This window comes from Salarias fasciatus, chromosome 11 (assembly GCF_902148845.1).
Source record: "Salarias fasciatus chromosome 11, fSalaFa1.1, whole genome shotgun sequence".
NCBI lineage: Eukaryota > Metazoa > Chordata > Actinopteri > Blenniiformes > Blenniidae > Salarias > Salarias fasciatus.
Window position 1 is genome coordinate 11946888 of NC_043755.1, and position 18212 is coordinate 11965099.

Consider the following 18212-nt stretch of genomic DNA (forward strand, 5'->3'; position numbering starts at 1 on the left):
AAACAAAAAAACAAATCTAGGCAAAGTAGAAAATGTCTCCTGACAGCTGTTGTGGATGCGTTGTTTGATGTTTGATGTAGTTCGGGATTTGAGAGGCATGGTTCCTATTTCTGCTCTGTTGTGACTGAGCCTCATCGCAAAATATGTCTGAATAAAAGTGTATGAATTCGGCCAGCTTCTCCTCCATGATGTGGACTGAATGGTGAAGAAGACATGTCTTCTTGATGCTGGTTCAGCCTTGAATCTGCGCTGTCTGGATAAAGGTTTCAGCCGGTGGTTTCTGTCGTGTATAAAATGGAGGATGTACAGTAGTTCTTTTGTGGAGTGACAGAACATAATGAAAAGTGTTTTTTGTTAAGTCTCTCCCTGAAAATTGTGGAGGTGGTCAAGGGAGAGCTGTGTGAGTGCAGAGATTAAAGCCAAGCTTCCACCTGAAACCACTCAGTCTTGATGCTTTCATGCTGAAGGTTGTCATTTTGTCACACCACAATACAGGGTATATTGAGACCCTGACCATCGCCCTTGAATTTGGTGTTTTATACACTAAGAAAAACTGGTAGCAGAGGCGACACTGACAGAAAATAGAACCACCTGACTTAAAACCAACACCCAATCTTGAATTGGTTTGTGTGTTAAGCAGAACTGAGACGTGGAAGTCCAAAAACAGCTTGTTTCAACACTTTACTAGATTGTCCACATCAATTCAGAAACTGAGAAATGAAATGCTCTGTGCAGAGTCAAGTCATAACTTGTACTCAGTTCTTTTGAATATGAATTCTACAGTATAGCCGATTTGTGCACAGTAGCTACTGTTTCTGCTCTGCCAGTCGCGGTTTTTGTATTTGGTGGCATGTTTTTTTTAATAATTGTGATTTATTTTGTAATCTGCCATCACAGTAAATGACGGTAAACGCTAAAAACAAACCCATACACTCAATTTATTTGTTCTTGACCAACAATGAAAAAATCTTTAATCAATGCAAAAACCAAACATATTTACTTTTTGTCAGGTTTTAATTGATTGCACTCATGTCAAACAATCAGACTGAAACAGGCCTCAGTTATTTAACATCGCATAGAATACACAAATCAGCCGTAACATTCTCACCACATGAATATTCTCAAGATCCCCCTTTTGGTGCAATAGTGATCACTGAGGCAGAGTGTGCTGTACAATCTGGCGCCAAGATGCTAGACGACCCTTTAATTCCTGTAAGTCGTGAGGTGGGGCCTCCATGGAACCATGTAAAAATCACCAGCCCTGATAAAGAAATGTTCATGTAACTTAACAGTGTTCCTCACTTTAACCATCAGTGGCTATGGTGTTACGGCTGATTGGCGTACGATAAATTCCCACAGAGAGGGACATTAAATTCCATCATTTGTGATTTGAAAACACGCCATGCTTTTTAATGTTGTAGAAAAAAGAAAAAGAAAGAAATCCACAACAGCAATCCACAGGACATGCAGACACGTCTCTTAATGAGACTCACAATGTGTTGAACAAGGAGTTTGTACGACAAACAAACATCTAAAACATGGTATCCACCTCAGGTTTGTCTTTTTTTTTTTTTTTTTTTTTTTAAGATTTGGTGATGTTTTTTCTCCGAAAAGGCATAAGCAGTTTGTGTGCACGAAGCCTGAATTTCTGATCCCACACACTGTAAATAATGACATTCCAGCAACTGTTTGAGGCCAAAATCCAGAAGGCAAAAAATGAAAAGTTGCACCATATATTACCTAAAACGTTCCCAACCACAAAGACGGCAATGGGCGTGAACGACGCGGTGAAGGCCACTGTTAAAGTCCCAATGGTCTTGGCGGCTTTAATGTCTGAGAACGTGGGCTTGGTGCTGTTTTGGCATTCAGTCTGCGCCAGGTGTTTTCTGCGCTTGGAGTGCTGTCTGATGCTGGAGAGCGAGATGATGTTAATGACCACGGTGCCGCCGAGGAGGGTGAAATCAAACGCGGGGAAGAGGAGGAGGATGTTCCAGGCCTGGCTGGGGAACTCGCCGATGGTCCCCAGGGCGTAGTTACACATCCGGCTGCAGGAGTTGTACTCCAGAGCAATCTCACTGCTGAAAATCATCGGAGACACCGCCAGGAAGAAGCTCCCCACCCAGGAGAGAACGATCAGGATTGTGGTCCTTTTCCGGGTAATCACAGAGTCTTTGTGCAGCGGCCTCAGCACGGCGATGCTCCGCTCGATTGTCAGCAGGAAAATGGTTGTGATGGACACAAAGGTGCACCCGGCAAAGATCGGCCCGATTATGTTACAAGGATGGAAGCTGACCGACTGAGAGTTGTATGACGTCCACTCCGGCGCGGAGTCCGTCACCATGAGATAAACTTCAGCGTAGACGGACAGCGGCACCACAAATATCCCGACCGCCAGATCAGCCACCGCCAGGGAGGCTTTCAGGTAGCCCTGCGGCGTGTGGAAATGCTTGGTCCCCAGCACCACGGCCAGAGTCACCAGATTCCCAAACAAGATGGCGAAGATGAGGAGCACCATGAAGAGCACCATGAGGATTTTGTTGGTCAGAGTGCAGCAGCACACGGTGCAGTGTGCCGGCTCAGTTCTGTCCAGCATGGTCGCGGCGCTGGACTCAATCATTGGACAATCGGATGCAGCACATTCACATCATGACCTAAAACAAGTTGAAACAGGAAAACATGTCAGACTTGAAGTGTTTCTGAAGAAGAGAAAGCAACATGAAACGTACAATAACAGGTAAAGGAGGGATGAAGGTTGTCAGGGGCTCTGAAAGTACTTATCAAGTTTGAGTTTCAGACAATGTGGGTTTCAAGTGTTAGTGATGAGAATTTGTGAGAAATTGTTTGTTTTTTTTGACAAAAAGTCACAATAAAAGTGAATGGAAACACTGAACAAACAGAGTGGACGAGCTTCAAGGTGTCTTTCAGAAACGTTCAGTGAAATAGCTCTATAATGTGCTACATGCACTGAAATCTCACAGTACAGCACAATATGGTTGATTATAGAAGACTGGTTGATTATAGAAAAGCGAGCCGAGAAAATCAAGGACTGCATCATCATCATCATCATCATCATCATCATCATCATCATCATCACCTTGATCGTCAGGTAAAATAATCACTCAGTCCTGGATCAACACGTCAATGCTGCCACATGAAATGACATTTCAATGCAGTTTTATCATCAATATTAATGCAGATTTAAGGAGGCTTATCTCTCTGTGAATAACATATTACAGCTGTTGTTGGATACCAGTGTATTATAGTGGATGTGGAAATTTGTTTTGAATCTAATAGGAAGCTTTTTGAGATGTTTTCAGTTTGTTTTTAGCCCTGCACCCTTAACGATTATCACACTCTCCCAGGGACCTTTGTTGTTTGTATAGTCACACAGGCACAAAAGCAACTGAATTTTGAAATATCCAACAATCTCCATGCACTGTAATTTTCTTCTAACCCTAACCATAATGTGGCCTGAAAGGTCAACACAATGCAAAATGCCACCAGTAAACAGAATCCAACAGACAAAATACAAACAAGCTGAAAAGAGGCTGCAAAGTGCACAGCAACACAGACGGGGGAGTACAAAGACAGTGTAGGTCTTAATTGAAGATGTAAAGCAGCATCCACAGAAGAAAAGCACAGATAAGAAGATGCGACTGTTAAAGCCCAGAATGCCACGGGAATAGATGATGTGAAATGCAGCACAAATTGTAAGTGCTGCAATTTTATACATTAGATACTTAACTCAGCAGCTCCTTGCTCATTTTTGTCTCCAATTTTTAGTCTCTTGCAGATGCTGATGTAGCCAAATAACATGTTCAGACCCACACATTTAATGCTTTGGAATATTGAATTAAATTAACCACTTTTTTTTTTAATATAGAATTTTTAGAATTAAGCTCAAATGGGTGCACGACTAATACAAGTACTTCTATTACTAATGATAATAATTATAACTTACAAGTGTGCCACTGATATGCTATAAATGTGATAAGTACAATATACATGTAGACTTAAAAAAAAACAGTATTTCGGACAGTACACGGCCACCACATGACCTGCAGGACGAGCTGATGTCAGCAGTATTACTTGGTATTATTTGGCGCGTGCGGGCTTCGCTCTTTTTTCGCGCACGTGAGAAGGAGCAGGACGCCGAGTGACGGATGGACGGACGGATGGACGGTGCGGACCAATAGGAGGGTACTACAACTCCAGCGCGAGGAGCGGTGACATCATAATCTGACCGGACAGCAACAACAGCTGCAGTAGTAAACAAAACCCATCTGACGCTCGCGGTTCCTCTAATCTGCTGTCAGGCAGTTTCCTGGACACCAAAGTTTACATCTTAGATAAAAAATCAAGGCTACACACAGACGTCAGTCTGCTTTCGCCTTATTCGGCTTTAATAATGATCACTCGAATATCAGAAAGTGACAATTAACGCTCTTTCTGAGACATCTAATGTGAGTTTCTACAGGCTGCTGTCATCACTTATTCTGCTTTCCGGGTTCAGATGTCAACCCCTGAAGGTTTTTCTTCTTCTTCCTCCTTCACTGTACATCTCTCTGAGGCGCGCTGTCATGCAGAGAATAATACTCTGGATGCAAAGAGATGCCCACAAAAAAAAAAAAAAAAAAAAAAAAAAAATGGAGAAAGAAATTTGCCCCTGCGCGCACAGATCAGCCAGCTCATGTGTCTCTCTGGACGTTCAACACTTCAAACATAAAATTTACCATTAGGGTTTTAATATAGTCACTTTCATGTTCAGTGCCTTTTTTATTTTATTTGTTTTAACTGAATCGTTAGTTTGAAGAAAAGAGAAAAACGCGTGGGTCTTCCAGGTTTTAGCGCATTTCATATTCTTTTAACACATCTTCAAAGCCAATTTCCAAGTTTTACAATCTATAACCGTAATCACATTTCCACTTTTATTAAATCGGACAATCGCGGTGCGATTGGATTAGATATCATCCTCAACTCTACTCACTTTCAGCTTAATATTCCTCTCGAGACGCAGAAGTCAGTGGTCCGTGAAGCAGCATGTTCTTGCAGGATGTCTATTCAGCGGACCTCCACTTCTCATTCAAACATCCTGCGGTCGTCGAAACGAATATAAATAACGAGCAGAGTCCATTATGAGAGCTGGGGAAACTCAGGCGGATGGGAGGATGGATCTCCAGCGCCGGGCGCTGCGCGCTCTCTCTGGTCCGCTGCGCTCCGGAGGAACTGTTTAAGTGTCTCCTCCACGAGTTTCTCCATTGGTTGAGGATGCTGATGACAGAAGAGTCCACTGCCCATAGCATCACGCCTACTGCACACCAAGACTGGAGGATGGATGAGGCTGGTGAATCCTTTCCCTGTATCCAAGTGGTCCATTTATCTGACTGCGCGCGAGTTCCTGTTATAAGGAATTATTGACCCGGAACTCATTTTCTAACCGTCCAATATACCCTTTTTTCCCCGTTACAAATGTGACCCCATCAGTACATCAGACATTCTCTCAGCCTGGGTCAAGAAACGTCCCTCACTGCTTCAATTACAGGTTTGAAGTTTGACAGCAAATTAAGTTCAGACTTATTTCATCCACAGTTCAATTACTTCTGGGACATTTATTACCTGCAACTGGCTCTATTACCAGTTCCTGCCATGACACCTTGAAGAGTTTATGTCTGGTTTTCAGTTTTGTGAATTCAAATCACGTGCAGCATAGAGGAACTAAGTACACACTAATAGACCATAGAATGAAGGCGGAACAAGCAATATTGATTTGTTCTCCTGAGGTCCTAACAGCAACAATACACCCGAAGTAGTGATATTCTGCTGTTATGAGGAATAGGGTTTCCCTGAGGTACTTCTGGATCAATAAAGTTCTATTGATCCTTTCCTTAGAATTTTTGCACATTTTAAAATCCACCTATGGGGGTGCAGTGTGTTGAACTCCATATCTTTCAACTGAAAGCCTGCAGAGGACAGATGTGTGATTTTCACTCAATCAATGCACGGGAAATGAAGACAATGTTTCGCTCAGCTCGTGATGGATTTAATAGTGGTGCACTGTTCGAATTTTCCTTCACATTTCTCCAGGTACTCTGGTTTTATCCCACATTCCAACATCATGATCGTGATACAATCACAGACACCACTGTGGAAATCTAGCAAACGGTTCAGCAAAACTCAGTCTATCTGCTTCCTTTAGCTGCAATTGCAATATCTTCTAGATTAATAAATAGATTGAATGAAAAACTCTTTTCACAGTCTGTTTATTAGTTTTTATATTTTTAAAACACACAACTGAACAAGTTACTAATTATAAGCAAATTGCAAAAAAAGTAATAGTAGTATATAGTAATAGTAATAGTTAAATTACATTGAACTGCATGGGTTAAAATGCATTCTTCACAGATTTGTCTAACATGACAGATAAATCCTTCACCTTGCAATTGTTTATAATTAAACCTCATATACATTTAAACCACTCCTGTTTATCTTTGATTGTCTATGTCAAAACATCTTTTGGGAAACTATATCACTTTGCAGTTCAATAGTGACCATTCAAAGCAATTTTGCCAGCAGTAAACTGAAAACGATGCATTTCTTCATTTACTAGTCAGACTCATGTATTTACTGAAAACTTGCAGTCCAATTCCTTTAACTCCCTGTGAGCTTATCACACATGTACAATAAAATGCCGAGAACAGTGAACAGTCGATACAGTTCTCTGAATCCACTTCCTCTTTGAGCTTGCAGTTCTCTGTTTCCCTTTACATCTTCTTCAGAGTGCAGTTTCACTCCCTGGAAGCTTCAGAAAGATTGCAGTGTGTCAAACTCTGCATGTGCTGTGTGCTGTAATAGTATCACGTAACTGCAGGTTTGGCATCGGTCCGGCGGTGACCACTACAAAACAAAAGCATAATCTGGTGCTTCTCCGTGTGTGGTGGGTAATCCTTAATCCAGGGGTCATGGCGGGCGGCTCGGGTCTGATGCTTTACATCACAGTACGGGGTGTTTGTTTCTGGAGCTTTACTCGGCCGGCCGGGAACGTGAAACATGTCAGCTGCTTTATTTTAATACTTCGTCAGTCTCGATGTAAAGGAGCTGTGTGCTGGATTCAGACATGCATGTGTAATAACCGGGATTCATCCCGTTTCTGTTTGTAACCATGCAAAGGCACATGTTTAAACAGTGCGCTCCATAAGCTGGATAAAGTGGTAAAGAAGATGGATGGATGGAATGTACTGTACAGTAAGTGAAATAAGATGTGTTTTAGTAAAGTCTTTAGACTTTGACATCTGCACATCGGGTTAAGTCTTGACCTTCAGTGTGGGGAAACCTGGGTTTGCTGAAGGACATGCACTTATTATTGTTGTTATTATTGAAAACTGCTGTTTTCTTTAAGGATTCTACAAGGAAACGCTTTTCACATACTTTACATTATAATACTTTACATATGAAATACAGTCCAGGACTCAGTTCATTCTAAAGGCTGACAGGACATTTTACACTATTTTGAAAAAGAAAATAGTACCGAGTATGGTGCAAGTAGCTTCAGTGACCAGTGGAAAGGACAGCAGTGAAATCAGTATTTAAACTCAAGCATGGAAATTAGCCCTATTCAGAACATCTTTATCAACGTTGACCTGTGAACATTTTTCAAGTTGCGACTGCACTCCTGTTATGATTTCGATGGGGCAGCCAGACTTCCGGGCTCATAGCTCCAACCGCAGTTGTTGTCCATCAAACAACCTTTTACAAGCTCAAACAAATCATTTAAAGTTCAGAGGATGGGGAAAAAATAACATGAAGTTCCCCATCTTCCCTCCCTTCAGCGAAGAGAAAAACACGATCTAACAAACGCTCCAGCTGGGTTTGTTTTCCACTCGCTGCTTTCGTCTGTCTGTGTCAAATTGAATGGGATGCATCCTGTGATTGTTTCTCTCCGACAAGATACTCTTTGATAATATCTCACAAATTTGCTAGAAATGTAGTCACTCGCTTGCGCCGTGATGGCTCAAACAGACGGAGAACCGCTGCTCCGTCAGGTTATTAGACGTCTAATTTGGAAGTGGAGCAGACGCACCGAAATAACAGCATCCTCATTAACACCGGTGTCGGCCTGAAAAGTCACATCCATCACCACCACCTTCAACTATTAGGTCTAAATAGAGTGCTTCAGTGTTCGAGCTCTGCCAAGCACTTTCTCTGACTGTTTATTGGTGTCAAAATAAAACGGCGCCATACAGAATGCAACTTTTGCATTTAAACATAATATTTAAAAAGCTTGACTTACAACCTCCAGTCAGAGTGAGTGTCAGACAGATTACTGTGTCAGCACAAAGTGAATCTGAGCATGTCTCTTCAACACACAACCGGAGCTGTTTCAGCACTTCCAGCTGACGCCGGCTACAAGACAGCTTGGTCTGCTTCTTTTTTAAAATTCACTGTTAGGACCAAACGAGCGCTCGGTTCATTTCCAGCAGATTGACTCTACTCTAGCCATAACTACTTACTAAACCTTGGGATTCAATATTACCTTTGTCATTTTGCTGTACATGACAGATATGGATTCATTCAGGAAACTACTTTCACGAAAAAGATAAAACCAGACAGATAAAGGTACAAACACTATTCACGAAAAATTAACAGTTCAAGAAAAGCTGAGTGGAACAGTAATGAATATGACTAATGATCAGCTGCTGCACGCAGCAGATGGGACATGGAAGGTTACTGCGAGTTTGAAAGCCAAAGGGGTTTTTTTCTTCTCCACTGCCAGGGATCGGACAACATCTTCAGTCATCTTATTAAAGTCCTCTGAACCCGACTGTTTGGGAGTGGCTGCAGTATATTCTCCCTGATAGAAGGGGGTCTTTTAGAACGATTGTTGATTTGGCCAGCAGGTTTTTATGGTCAGGGCTGGCAAGGGATCACAGTGAGAACCCAATAATCATTCCTGCAGGTTAGATCAACCTCAATCCTGGCTTTTATGTCAGATGTGTAACCTTAAGGCAGGTATACATTGGGTTCTCAATAGAAATGTATTTGAAAAGATGACTGAAATCATATATGTCTTGTCAATAACATGATCCAACTGGGCCGTGGATGTAACCAGGGCACACCCTGGCTTCTGGCCACCGCTTGCATTAATAAGCCAGTTCCCGGGAGCCTATTCAGATTAATGTGAGTACAGTACCGACAGTGGTGGCTTGTGAAAAATATTTTAGGTGCGGCTTTGCTTTATGATCTTTATAGTCGATTGAGTCAGTTTCAATATCCAAAACAATCGAACATAAACTTCTGGATACCAGTGCTAGGTGAAATAATACTTATTCAATGAAAATATGAATAACTTTTAACTTGTATTAATTTTTATGCTTTGGCCTTTCAGTTTCATTCTATTCATTATCTTCATTGTTTCATTCATGCTTTGCACGTTTCATGTTGAGTCATCATTACTGTGTTTCTTCTTGTCTGTTTTTTAATGTTCTCTGTGTTCCGTCTCTCAATTCACCTCAGGTGTTTTGTGAAATTGTTTCCCTTGATTGTTGTCAGCTGTTCCAACTTAGGCCTTCTTCAGTGTTCTTCAGAGCTCCATTTCAGAGCTCCATGCTTCATTTTATCTTGCAGTCGATGTATTGTTAGATTTCTTTGGCTGAATAATACCTAATTTTGGCTCATGGTATTTGAACACAGTTGCCAGGAGAACATGAAAACAACAACAATGTGTGATTCACAATCATTCACGACTGACTTGATTCATGTAGTTTGTCTGCCTTTATCTCTAATTTACTTCCCATCAGTTCAGCATGCGCTGCGGGAGGAGGACAGCATGACTGGTTGCTTTCAGCAGCCATGTGGCCACAGCTGGAGTTTCATTGAGAAGTCTGAACTTTACATTCAGTGAGCGGCGTTAAACAGTCTGTTCAGCCTTGGGTATTTGAAAAGAGAGATCACACAGAGTGAAATATCGGCAAAGCTTTCAACAGACGTGACAAAAGCAGCAGAGAGTGGCCTTGGGAAACACGAGCCAGAAAATGTGTCTTAGAATTTTGAGAAATCTACTCAAATTCCAACCTGCAGATGATGAGCAGTTCGAATTTCTTGAAGTGCACATATTTGAAATTTCCATCAATGGACAAAAACACTAAAATTCGAGCTTTGTGTGCGTGTGTTACTTTTTTCTTTCAGCCTCTTCTCTCAGTTCTACAACTCTTGTTATGCAGGATGGACCAGAGGTTGCCACTCAGTTTGAGCCATGACTTAAGTCCAGGCCTGAGCCTTCTCTGTGGAGTTTGCATATTGTCCCTGTGCATTTTCAGCCTCCTTTCCATTGTCCAAAAGTAGGATTTAAGAATAGTTGGTGACTCTCAAATGTCCCATGGATGTGAACATGAGTACATGCGATCTACTGTCCCTCTGCATTTAAACTGGGTGTCACTGGCCACTGCAGATCAATGGATGGATGCATGCTTTGTTCCTTTTTCTGACTAGAAGAATCTAAAAGCAGTGATTTCATTTTCAAAATAATTTTTTGAGATGCCTTCAGTTATTTCTCATGACATGAGCCCCTTTTGTTCCTATTTTTTCTTTCAAGTGAAAAAAATGAAGCAAGGAAGAAGAAATGATACCAATTATCACCGACATGTTTGGAGTAACAGGCTTTCCGAACCGTCTGTCTGTCGATGTCACGTTGCCATTTTATCATGAGAGCAGCACATTCACCTCTCAGCCCCCAAAACAGGGATGTGAAACTGTGTAAATGTCAACACTGCAGGTATCGGTTCAAAAGTCACAGATAATATGCAGCTGTGGTCAACCAGTGCAAAGGCAACTTCAGCAAGCAGCATAAATAACATACAGACTGCAAACACAAACTTACCGTGTGAAGGATTTTTCAGACTGTACTTTCCTGGTTTCTAGCAGTCAACTTGAATAGGATGAAATGTTCTCTTGCTGCTTGATAGTATGTCTATTAATAGATCATAAACCAGCGTGACGTCTTGGGAACAGTTCTTAATGACAGACTGATTTCTGAAGCTCGTGTGGATAAAGAGGCTCATCAGCGAATGTATTGCATGGCTTCACATGGATCCTATTTTTTATGAAAATGCTTTACTTTTGCTCTATTGACTCTCCATTACCTTGTGATGTTAGTTTGGATTTTATTGTGCAAAGAATAAGAGACTTTTGGGCATTTCCAAGGTTTGCAGTAAAATACACTGGCACAGCCCTGAATGAATAGAGAACAGTGAATAAAGCAAGACTGATCCTGGCAGGTCACGGACAGACACACACATCACCACAAGACTCAGTGGCCTCTGTCTGAATGGAGATACCTGATGCCCAGAGTTAGAATAAAAAGACTGAAAAGCTGTGCTTCTTTTATGAACACATTTTTGAATGATTGTGATTTCATGTGTATATGATCTCCTGGTGTATAAAGGCTTTTTTCTGCTGTATGGGGTTGTTTCTTTTTACTTGAATTGAAACTGAGTATCTAACTGGATCTCTATTTCCTACCCATCAAGAGGCATTAAGGTATAATCATAATCAATGTTATATATCTAGCATGTCCTAAAGTTTTGTCTGATTGGTTTATTTAAATTTCTTTATAGATTTTACATACTTATCTCAGTCAACTGCTCGTTTCTCTACATTCACCGGTCAGGAATGTATCAATACAGCAATGCAAATACAGTATAATAAGTGGCCTCATATCATAATGTCTCAAAAGCCCAGTCCACCTTATAAACGTGTCTCAATTTAGAAGGGAGAAAGAAACGATTAAAACGATTGTGATTCTTATTTCAATTCCTTGCCCTAAACATGGCAGATGTTTTAAATTTTCACATATTTGAAAATTAATGGTGATGTATTCAGAAAATAATGCCAGAAAAGTGGTCTGTGATGTCTTATAAATCTGTTGGTCTTTCCAATTTTTTTTTCTCATGGGAGAAATGAGTGCAGTCTGGAGTCTCTTCACGTCATCATTTCTGCAGAATATTTGTGCTCCTCGTCACTTTGCAGCATGATGATCATCATCATGCAGCCAAAATGTATATCTGGCTCCCCGCAACGTCTTCTGCATTTACAGTTTTTGCATAGTTTATACATTCATGTGTCTGAGTCACATGTAAAACAACATGCAACAAGCTCCTGATAAGTATTTCTCTGAGGAATTAATTGACTTGGAATTAGTCGTCGGGTGTTGTAGGAATTAATTCACAGTCTGAGGATTTATGCACCATTGTGTCACAGACTGTCAAAGCAAACTGAGTATTTATTATTAAGACCTGTCATTCACTGCCATAGGGTGGAACATTCAAAGAGTTCGTCTATGTTTTGAAAAGCATTTGAAGCACATCTTTCAAAGTGAGCTTGACATTTCAATATTGGCCAGAAAAGACAACTATGTAGTAAAATGAATGAGTTTAACAATAGACAAACAGGAAATAAACAAATTCTTGCAGTTCAAAGGATTTTAAAGATCGGCATACAAATTCACTATTAGTTATAAAACTCCTTTTTCCCTCCTGTCTGTCTGGTAAGTTGCTCAAAATAGCTTACGTGTCAAGTCAGTTTTCATCCACGTCTACAAATGGGTGACTGTCACAAGTTCTTGCCATTAATGCATGGAAATTGAAGTGAAAACCATTTGAAAGTTTCCAAAAAGTGAAGTAAAACACATAATCTCTTTTGACACAGCTCTCAGACATCCAGACCAGGTGAACATCCATGTCAGGATGCTGCTTGCAGACTCTAGTTGTGCCTTTAATACAGCCATTGATCATGTCATGCTCTGCCGTCTCCTGTGACGGTTCACCAGTCCACCCAAGCAACGCCACAGCCACGTTTGGTAATGACGCTGCCACAGCGGAAATGATAGCACATGACAATGAAACCATCTACCTTAATACTCATATCTGATAAGATGATGCTTGACTATAACCACATTCACACCATATAAGACCGGGGAAATCATATTACACTTCAGATCATCCAAATAAAAAGAACACTTTGCCCTCTATGTCGACAGCGAAGGGGTAGAGAGGGTGAACGACTTCAATTTCATTGGGGTCAAAGTCTCAGTCGACCTCACCTGGATGACAAAAAACATCTTTCTGGTAAAGAAAGGCCTGCTGAGACTGTGTTCCTTGAAAAGCTTCAGGCTTCTTCTGCTCATAAATCAGTCGACCAGGAGCGGATTTTGCTGCATGTGGGTGATGAGGACAAGGGCACAGGACGCAGTCAGTGAGGGGGCGCACTGTGCATGAGTGGACTTCGATACTTGTTTGAGACACACCTGACACCTGTTACCCAAGGACCATTCTGTAGGCACTGTGCTGCACCCAGGTTACAGTTAGGGGTCAAAGGTCTTGCTCACCTGTCGACAGTAGGAGTCAAACTTGCAAACCTCTGAGCACAAGCTCCCTGCTCCAACATCCCTGGATATGAAATATCTTAATCTGTCTGTCAAAACTCCTAACAGCTAAAAGACAGGGACATATTTATTCCTAAAGAACTATCATAATCCGAGAAACATTGAGCTGCAGTTAAATTTATGTTTTGTCTTTTCACCTCTACATTTTTCCTGTTGAAACACCCATTTTCAAATGTACGTAGTTAAGACTGATGATAATTCTGCTGATCAGTTCGCATATTCAGGATCTACATCTTCCTGTCACTGCAGCTGCACAGAAGCAGAGCAAAGAAATGACAACACTGGAGTAGAGGCCGGGGGGGGAAATCATACAGTATCCAGAGAGATGGAGATCATAGCTGTGGAGTGGCGGGCGGGAGGAGAGGTGGGGGAGGATGACACAGCAGCGGCTCGCGAGGCAAGGGCGCCCAATCCCACAGCTGTAGCCGGCTGTCGGCACGCCACCACCGCGTGTCGGATTAATTCGCTGTGACCGTGATGTGCTCGACTGTCTGTGGGGGGGAAAGACAGGCACTGTACTCCTCCCCCCACCCTCCTCACGGCTTACTCCGAGCTCACCCCCGGCGCCCCACCCTGTTGGGTCAATCTCTGGAGCGCTGATGAAGCTCGGCTGGGGGCTGATGCCGTGGATTTCAGGTGACAGATGGGTGAGTTCGCAGGCAGCTGAGCTTCACGAGCCGCCGGCTCGGGCCCGGCCGCTCCGAGTCACGTTAGGAGTGATGTCATCTTTATTTGGACTTGCGTGTCCAAGTGCGGGTGGGGGAGGAGCGGGGCAGTGGGCTGTGGGAGAGGCCGCCTCAGCTGCTGCCATAAGATCATTACAAACAGTCACAGCTGGGCCTCAACAGCTGGCTCTACGCTCCACTTTAAATTTATGTAACCGCGTGTGTAATACCCAAGACAAGTCTTTATTTTAGGTGAACCTGATGACAGCAATCTGGCAACAGAAATGAAAAAACAAAATACTAAGAAAAATTCAATATAACCAGCATTTAACACTCACTGAAGATAAATAAATACATTTACAAGAATTTTAGTTTATGATGTTTTAATAATTTAACTCAGAAAAAAACTCTAGATCAAAAGGTTAAGCTATGACTTTCAGGTGTCCTACCTTATCAACAATTTTTTAAATCCTTGATTAAAAGTGTCACTTCACACCAATGCAACACATGTCACACGGCACAAGTCATCATCATTCAGATGTCAGGAGTTTATTTCTACATGATTCATATGATTCCTATTCACTGACTGTATAATAATAAATGTTATGATTGCTTTTTTTTAAATGCAAATTCAGTGTATTTTCCACATACTGCTTCTGAAAGGCTGAAATGAAGGAAAAAAAAAGTCCAACGCAATGTGACAGTTGGCTGAGTTTGAATACATTTGGCAATGCTGTGCATTCATTTCTATTGACACAAAGCATCCATGTATGTGTATGTGTGTGGATGTTTCCGCATGCTGTGTGGAGCTTTTTCTACAGTGTAAGACTCAATATAAATATGTAAAATAGTCATTATAAGACAAGGAAACACTTTTATCAAGGAAAATCGACAAACCTTCAAACCACCCGTGTTTAATCTTGATGTTGCCCTTCGTAACTGTGTTGTAGAAGGTGAAGGAAAATTGGTTTTGTCAAAATTGGCATTTTAATCAAAAAAAGAAGAGCAGTCAACTATGTTCTTTTATAAACATAATAATTATCACTCCTTCCTGAGGTATTTGTCTTCTTTGAGTTTGAAGAGACACATTACACGATGCATAAGTAATAATTATTTACACATCTACAGCTGTCGGTGTAGGAAGTTAGATTTTATAAGCTTGTTTGCTGTCATCTATACTTCACATAGGCAGTGTGTGATGTGAACAGGGAACAAACACACAAGGTGAACTTGTAAAGTCACTTTCCACAGTTAGCAATGATCTGCACAGTTCAGCTCCTGTAAAAGAAAACAAAACACTGTTTCCCTGCATCAGCTCTCTGTCCAGCAGTCAGACAGGCTGAGTGACAGCTGCACTGATGTGTCGTGGGTCTGCAGCGAATGAGTCAGCTCTCATCTCCAGCCCGACAATGTGAGCGGGTGACAGAGGCGAAAGTAGAGCAGGGAGAGGAGAAGCAGCAGTTGGACTGTTCGTCAACGGAACAGTGAAGGGGGGGGGGGTGGGGGGGGGGGGGGGGGGGGGGGTCAAAGGGCACAGTCTGTCCTTAAATACAAGATTTAGGTCAGGCCCCAGGCTTTAATGAGGAGTGCTGCACTAAAATGAGACACACACACACACACACCATCTCACAAAGCCTGACTGTAACACATTAACTCATGTCCTGCATCTTAAAACTACATCGATTTTAATGTCTCTAGAGGACAAAGAGCATCAAGTGTTCATCCACCTGACACAGGTCTGAGTCACGATTAAAATGACCAACTCCACTTTGAGAAAACAACAAGAAGAGTGATCCTATGCAGCTCTTCAGTCATGAGCCCGCACTCCTTTAATGTTAACTTTACTTGCAGTTCTGATGAGCCCAAAAAGTACTTCTGAGATGAAGTACAGTTCTTTTCTAAAGTTCACCAGACAACAGAGAAGATAGAAGGAAAGGAAAGGAGCAACTGAAGTGCAAATTAATCTGAAAAATGGACAAAATAACACTAAACTTCTGTACATCTAGAGTCCTACCTCTATTTCAATTAATTTTCACACTACGGGGCACATTGCTGCGTTTATGACCAATTAGAAATAAACCAAATACAGAACATCAAGACATGAGGACTAACATGCATCTGCAATTAAAGTAAATGATTTAAGATGTTCTCATGAGATTATTTTACAGTATTTTTGCTCCCGTCCACAGTGATACCAACCTGTGCTGTATGAGGCCTCTGACCTCAGATGAGTTTCACACTCCTGACCCAGAGGTTGAGAGAAGATGAGCAGGAAGTGGACTTTTAAGCAGGAAGCAAAATAAAAGAAACAGCTAAGATTCTTTACCTTTCTTACAGTTGAATTGTGCTGTGCTGCAAAGGTCAATCACCAGGAGCTAAAACCTACAGTCATCATGAAAACCTGGAAAGGTCATCAGGCAGAGAGAATAAGGTAGCAGGAATGTGGAGGGCAGGTCTCTGGGTACAAATCTGTTTTTTTTAAAAAATCAATTCTTGTTTCTGTTTACACTGTAATGTAACACAGGGGTTTTCACAATGTGGATTAAAATCTGTCAGGGCTCACCATCTCTGTCTTTAACACTCTTTGATTTAAAATGGGATATAATGACTAAAAAAAACAATTTAGTCACTGACATGCATGTTAATAGTGACAAACTCTAAAAAGTGAAAAGTGGTTGTTTTGCTTTTTTGTCAGCAAAAAAACCCACTGTTTTAAAAATTCACTTTTAAGATCCATCATAATATAATTCAATGTGAAAATAAAACACACCACTATTATAACATTATATTACATACTATTATGACATTAGGATTTGGATAAATTAATCAAATAAGAGTTGAGATCATGCTGCAGAGAGAGAATTTGTGACTTCATTCATCAGCATTAACATAATGTTATGGTTGAATCCATTAAATTTTAACTGTAGCTGTGTGAACACCTGGTGGGATCAGAAGTGTAGCTCTGTGTAGCATGCCATAGGTTTGTGTGTGACATGTTGTCATTTAGAAAATAAATCATTTAGATTATAAATTCCACATTAATTCCATCAATTGTATTTGTATTTGAAATGTTCAAATTGTAAATAATGTAAAATACAAAGGGCCCTTTGCACAATGAACGTTGTCACAAAATGTTGAGATCATGTTTGTATCAGGATTGGTTCACTGGAACTCCATCTGCATTTGGATGATGTGGCGTGTATAACATGATGAGAAAGTGTGAAGCCTTGCTCCGGGTCACAGAGCTGCAGATTGAGCCTTTCAGCTGCCGTCAAGACTGACCTTGTTACCTTTCATTTACAGAATTTTCAGAATGTCAGCTTTTCAGAATGTCAGTCCATCCTGATCCCAATTAAATCTGCTCCCACAAAGGGCCTTCATCCTTCATGGTCTCTTTCAAGTGTCGCTGCAGCTCGTGACTTCGAATTCTTTCCTTCTTTCACTGGGAATAAACTAGATTATGGACCCAGCGAGATCTGCCTCCCATACAGATGACAGTGTCCAAAATGGAAAAAATCCATTGCCTGACAAACTGTGAAAAACACATAAAATGCAGAAAAATCAGCCAGAAAGAAACAAGTGTCATTCAGATTGGGATAATAATTTAGTAGGGGTGACTCTGACTTCAGAGTGGATTTTCTTTTAATCACAAGGTTGGCGATTCAGTCCAGTTTTTGTCAAATGTAATTGAATTCTTCATAGTTAAATTGTAACTTTTACATGAAAACTGCATGAAACAATCCAAACAAATTAATTCGATTCCGTTAGTGGATCAATCAAATAATGCTCTGCATGCCATCGGTGGCTGCTTGTGACATGTTTTATGACCATGCTCTGACAGTAACAGTATGGCGACTAACTGGCAGAAACATATGCTACAGAACACAACAGAAACCCCAGCACCGGACCGCTGGGCTCCAGCCACAAGCAGATCCAGCCAGAGACTCCCACGCTAGGCTGGACGAGAGGGCAATTAAGTGCAGCTGTGCCACAGATTGCAGGTGCAGCTCAGCAAGGTGACGACCCCCAGCTCCTGACTGGACACATCTGGTGTCAAAGTGGAGCGTCGTTACACATGATCCTATATCATATCCTTTATGCGGAAGATTCTC

The 18212-nt window shown here is 41.4% G+C and overlaps 1 protein-coding gene across 1 annotated transcript; it reads right to left on the reverse strand.

Moving 5' to 3' along the window:
* Positions 1–1515: 1515 nt before the first annotated feature.
* LOC115396714 (trace amine-associated receptor 9) lies at positions 1516–5121 on the reverse strand. Its single transcript, XM_030102706.1, has 2 exons — positions 4988–5121; positions 1516–2651 (listed from the first exon to the last, which is right to left on the reverse strand). Exon 2 carries the CDS (start codon positions 2615–2617, stop codon positions 1583–1585), a length of 1035 nt encoding a protein of 344 aa, XP_029958566.1. The 5' UTR covers positions 2618–2651; positions 4988–5121; the 3' UTR covers positions 1516–1582.
* Positions 5122–18212: the final 13091 nt, after the last annotated feature.

Excerpts from the sequence above, each read along its gene's own strand:
- LOC115396714 (XM_030102706.1), bottom strand. The coding sequence starts at position 2,617 with ATGATTGAGTCCAGCGCCGCGACCATGCTGGACAGAACTGAGCCGGCA.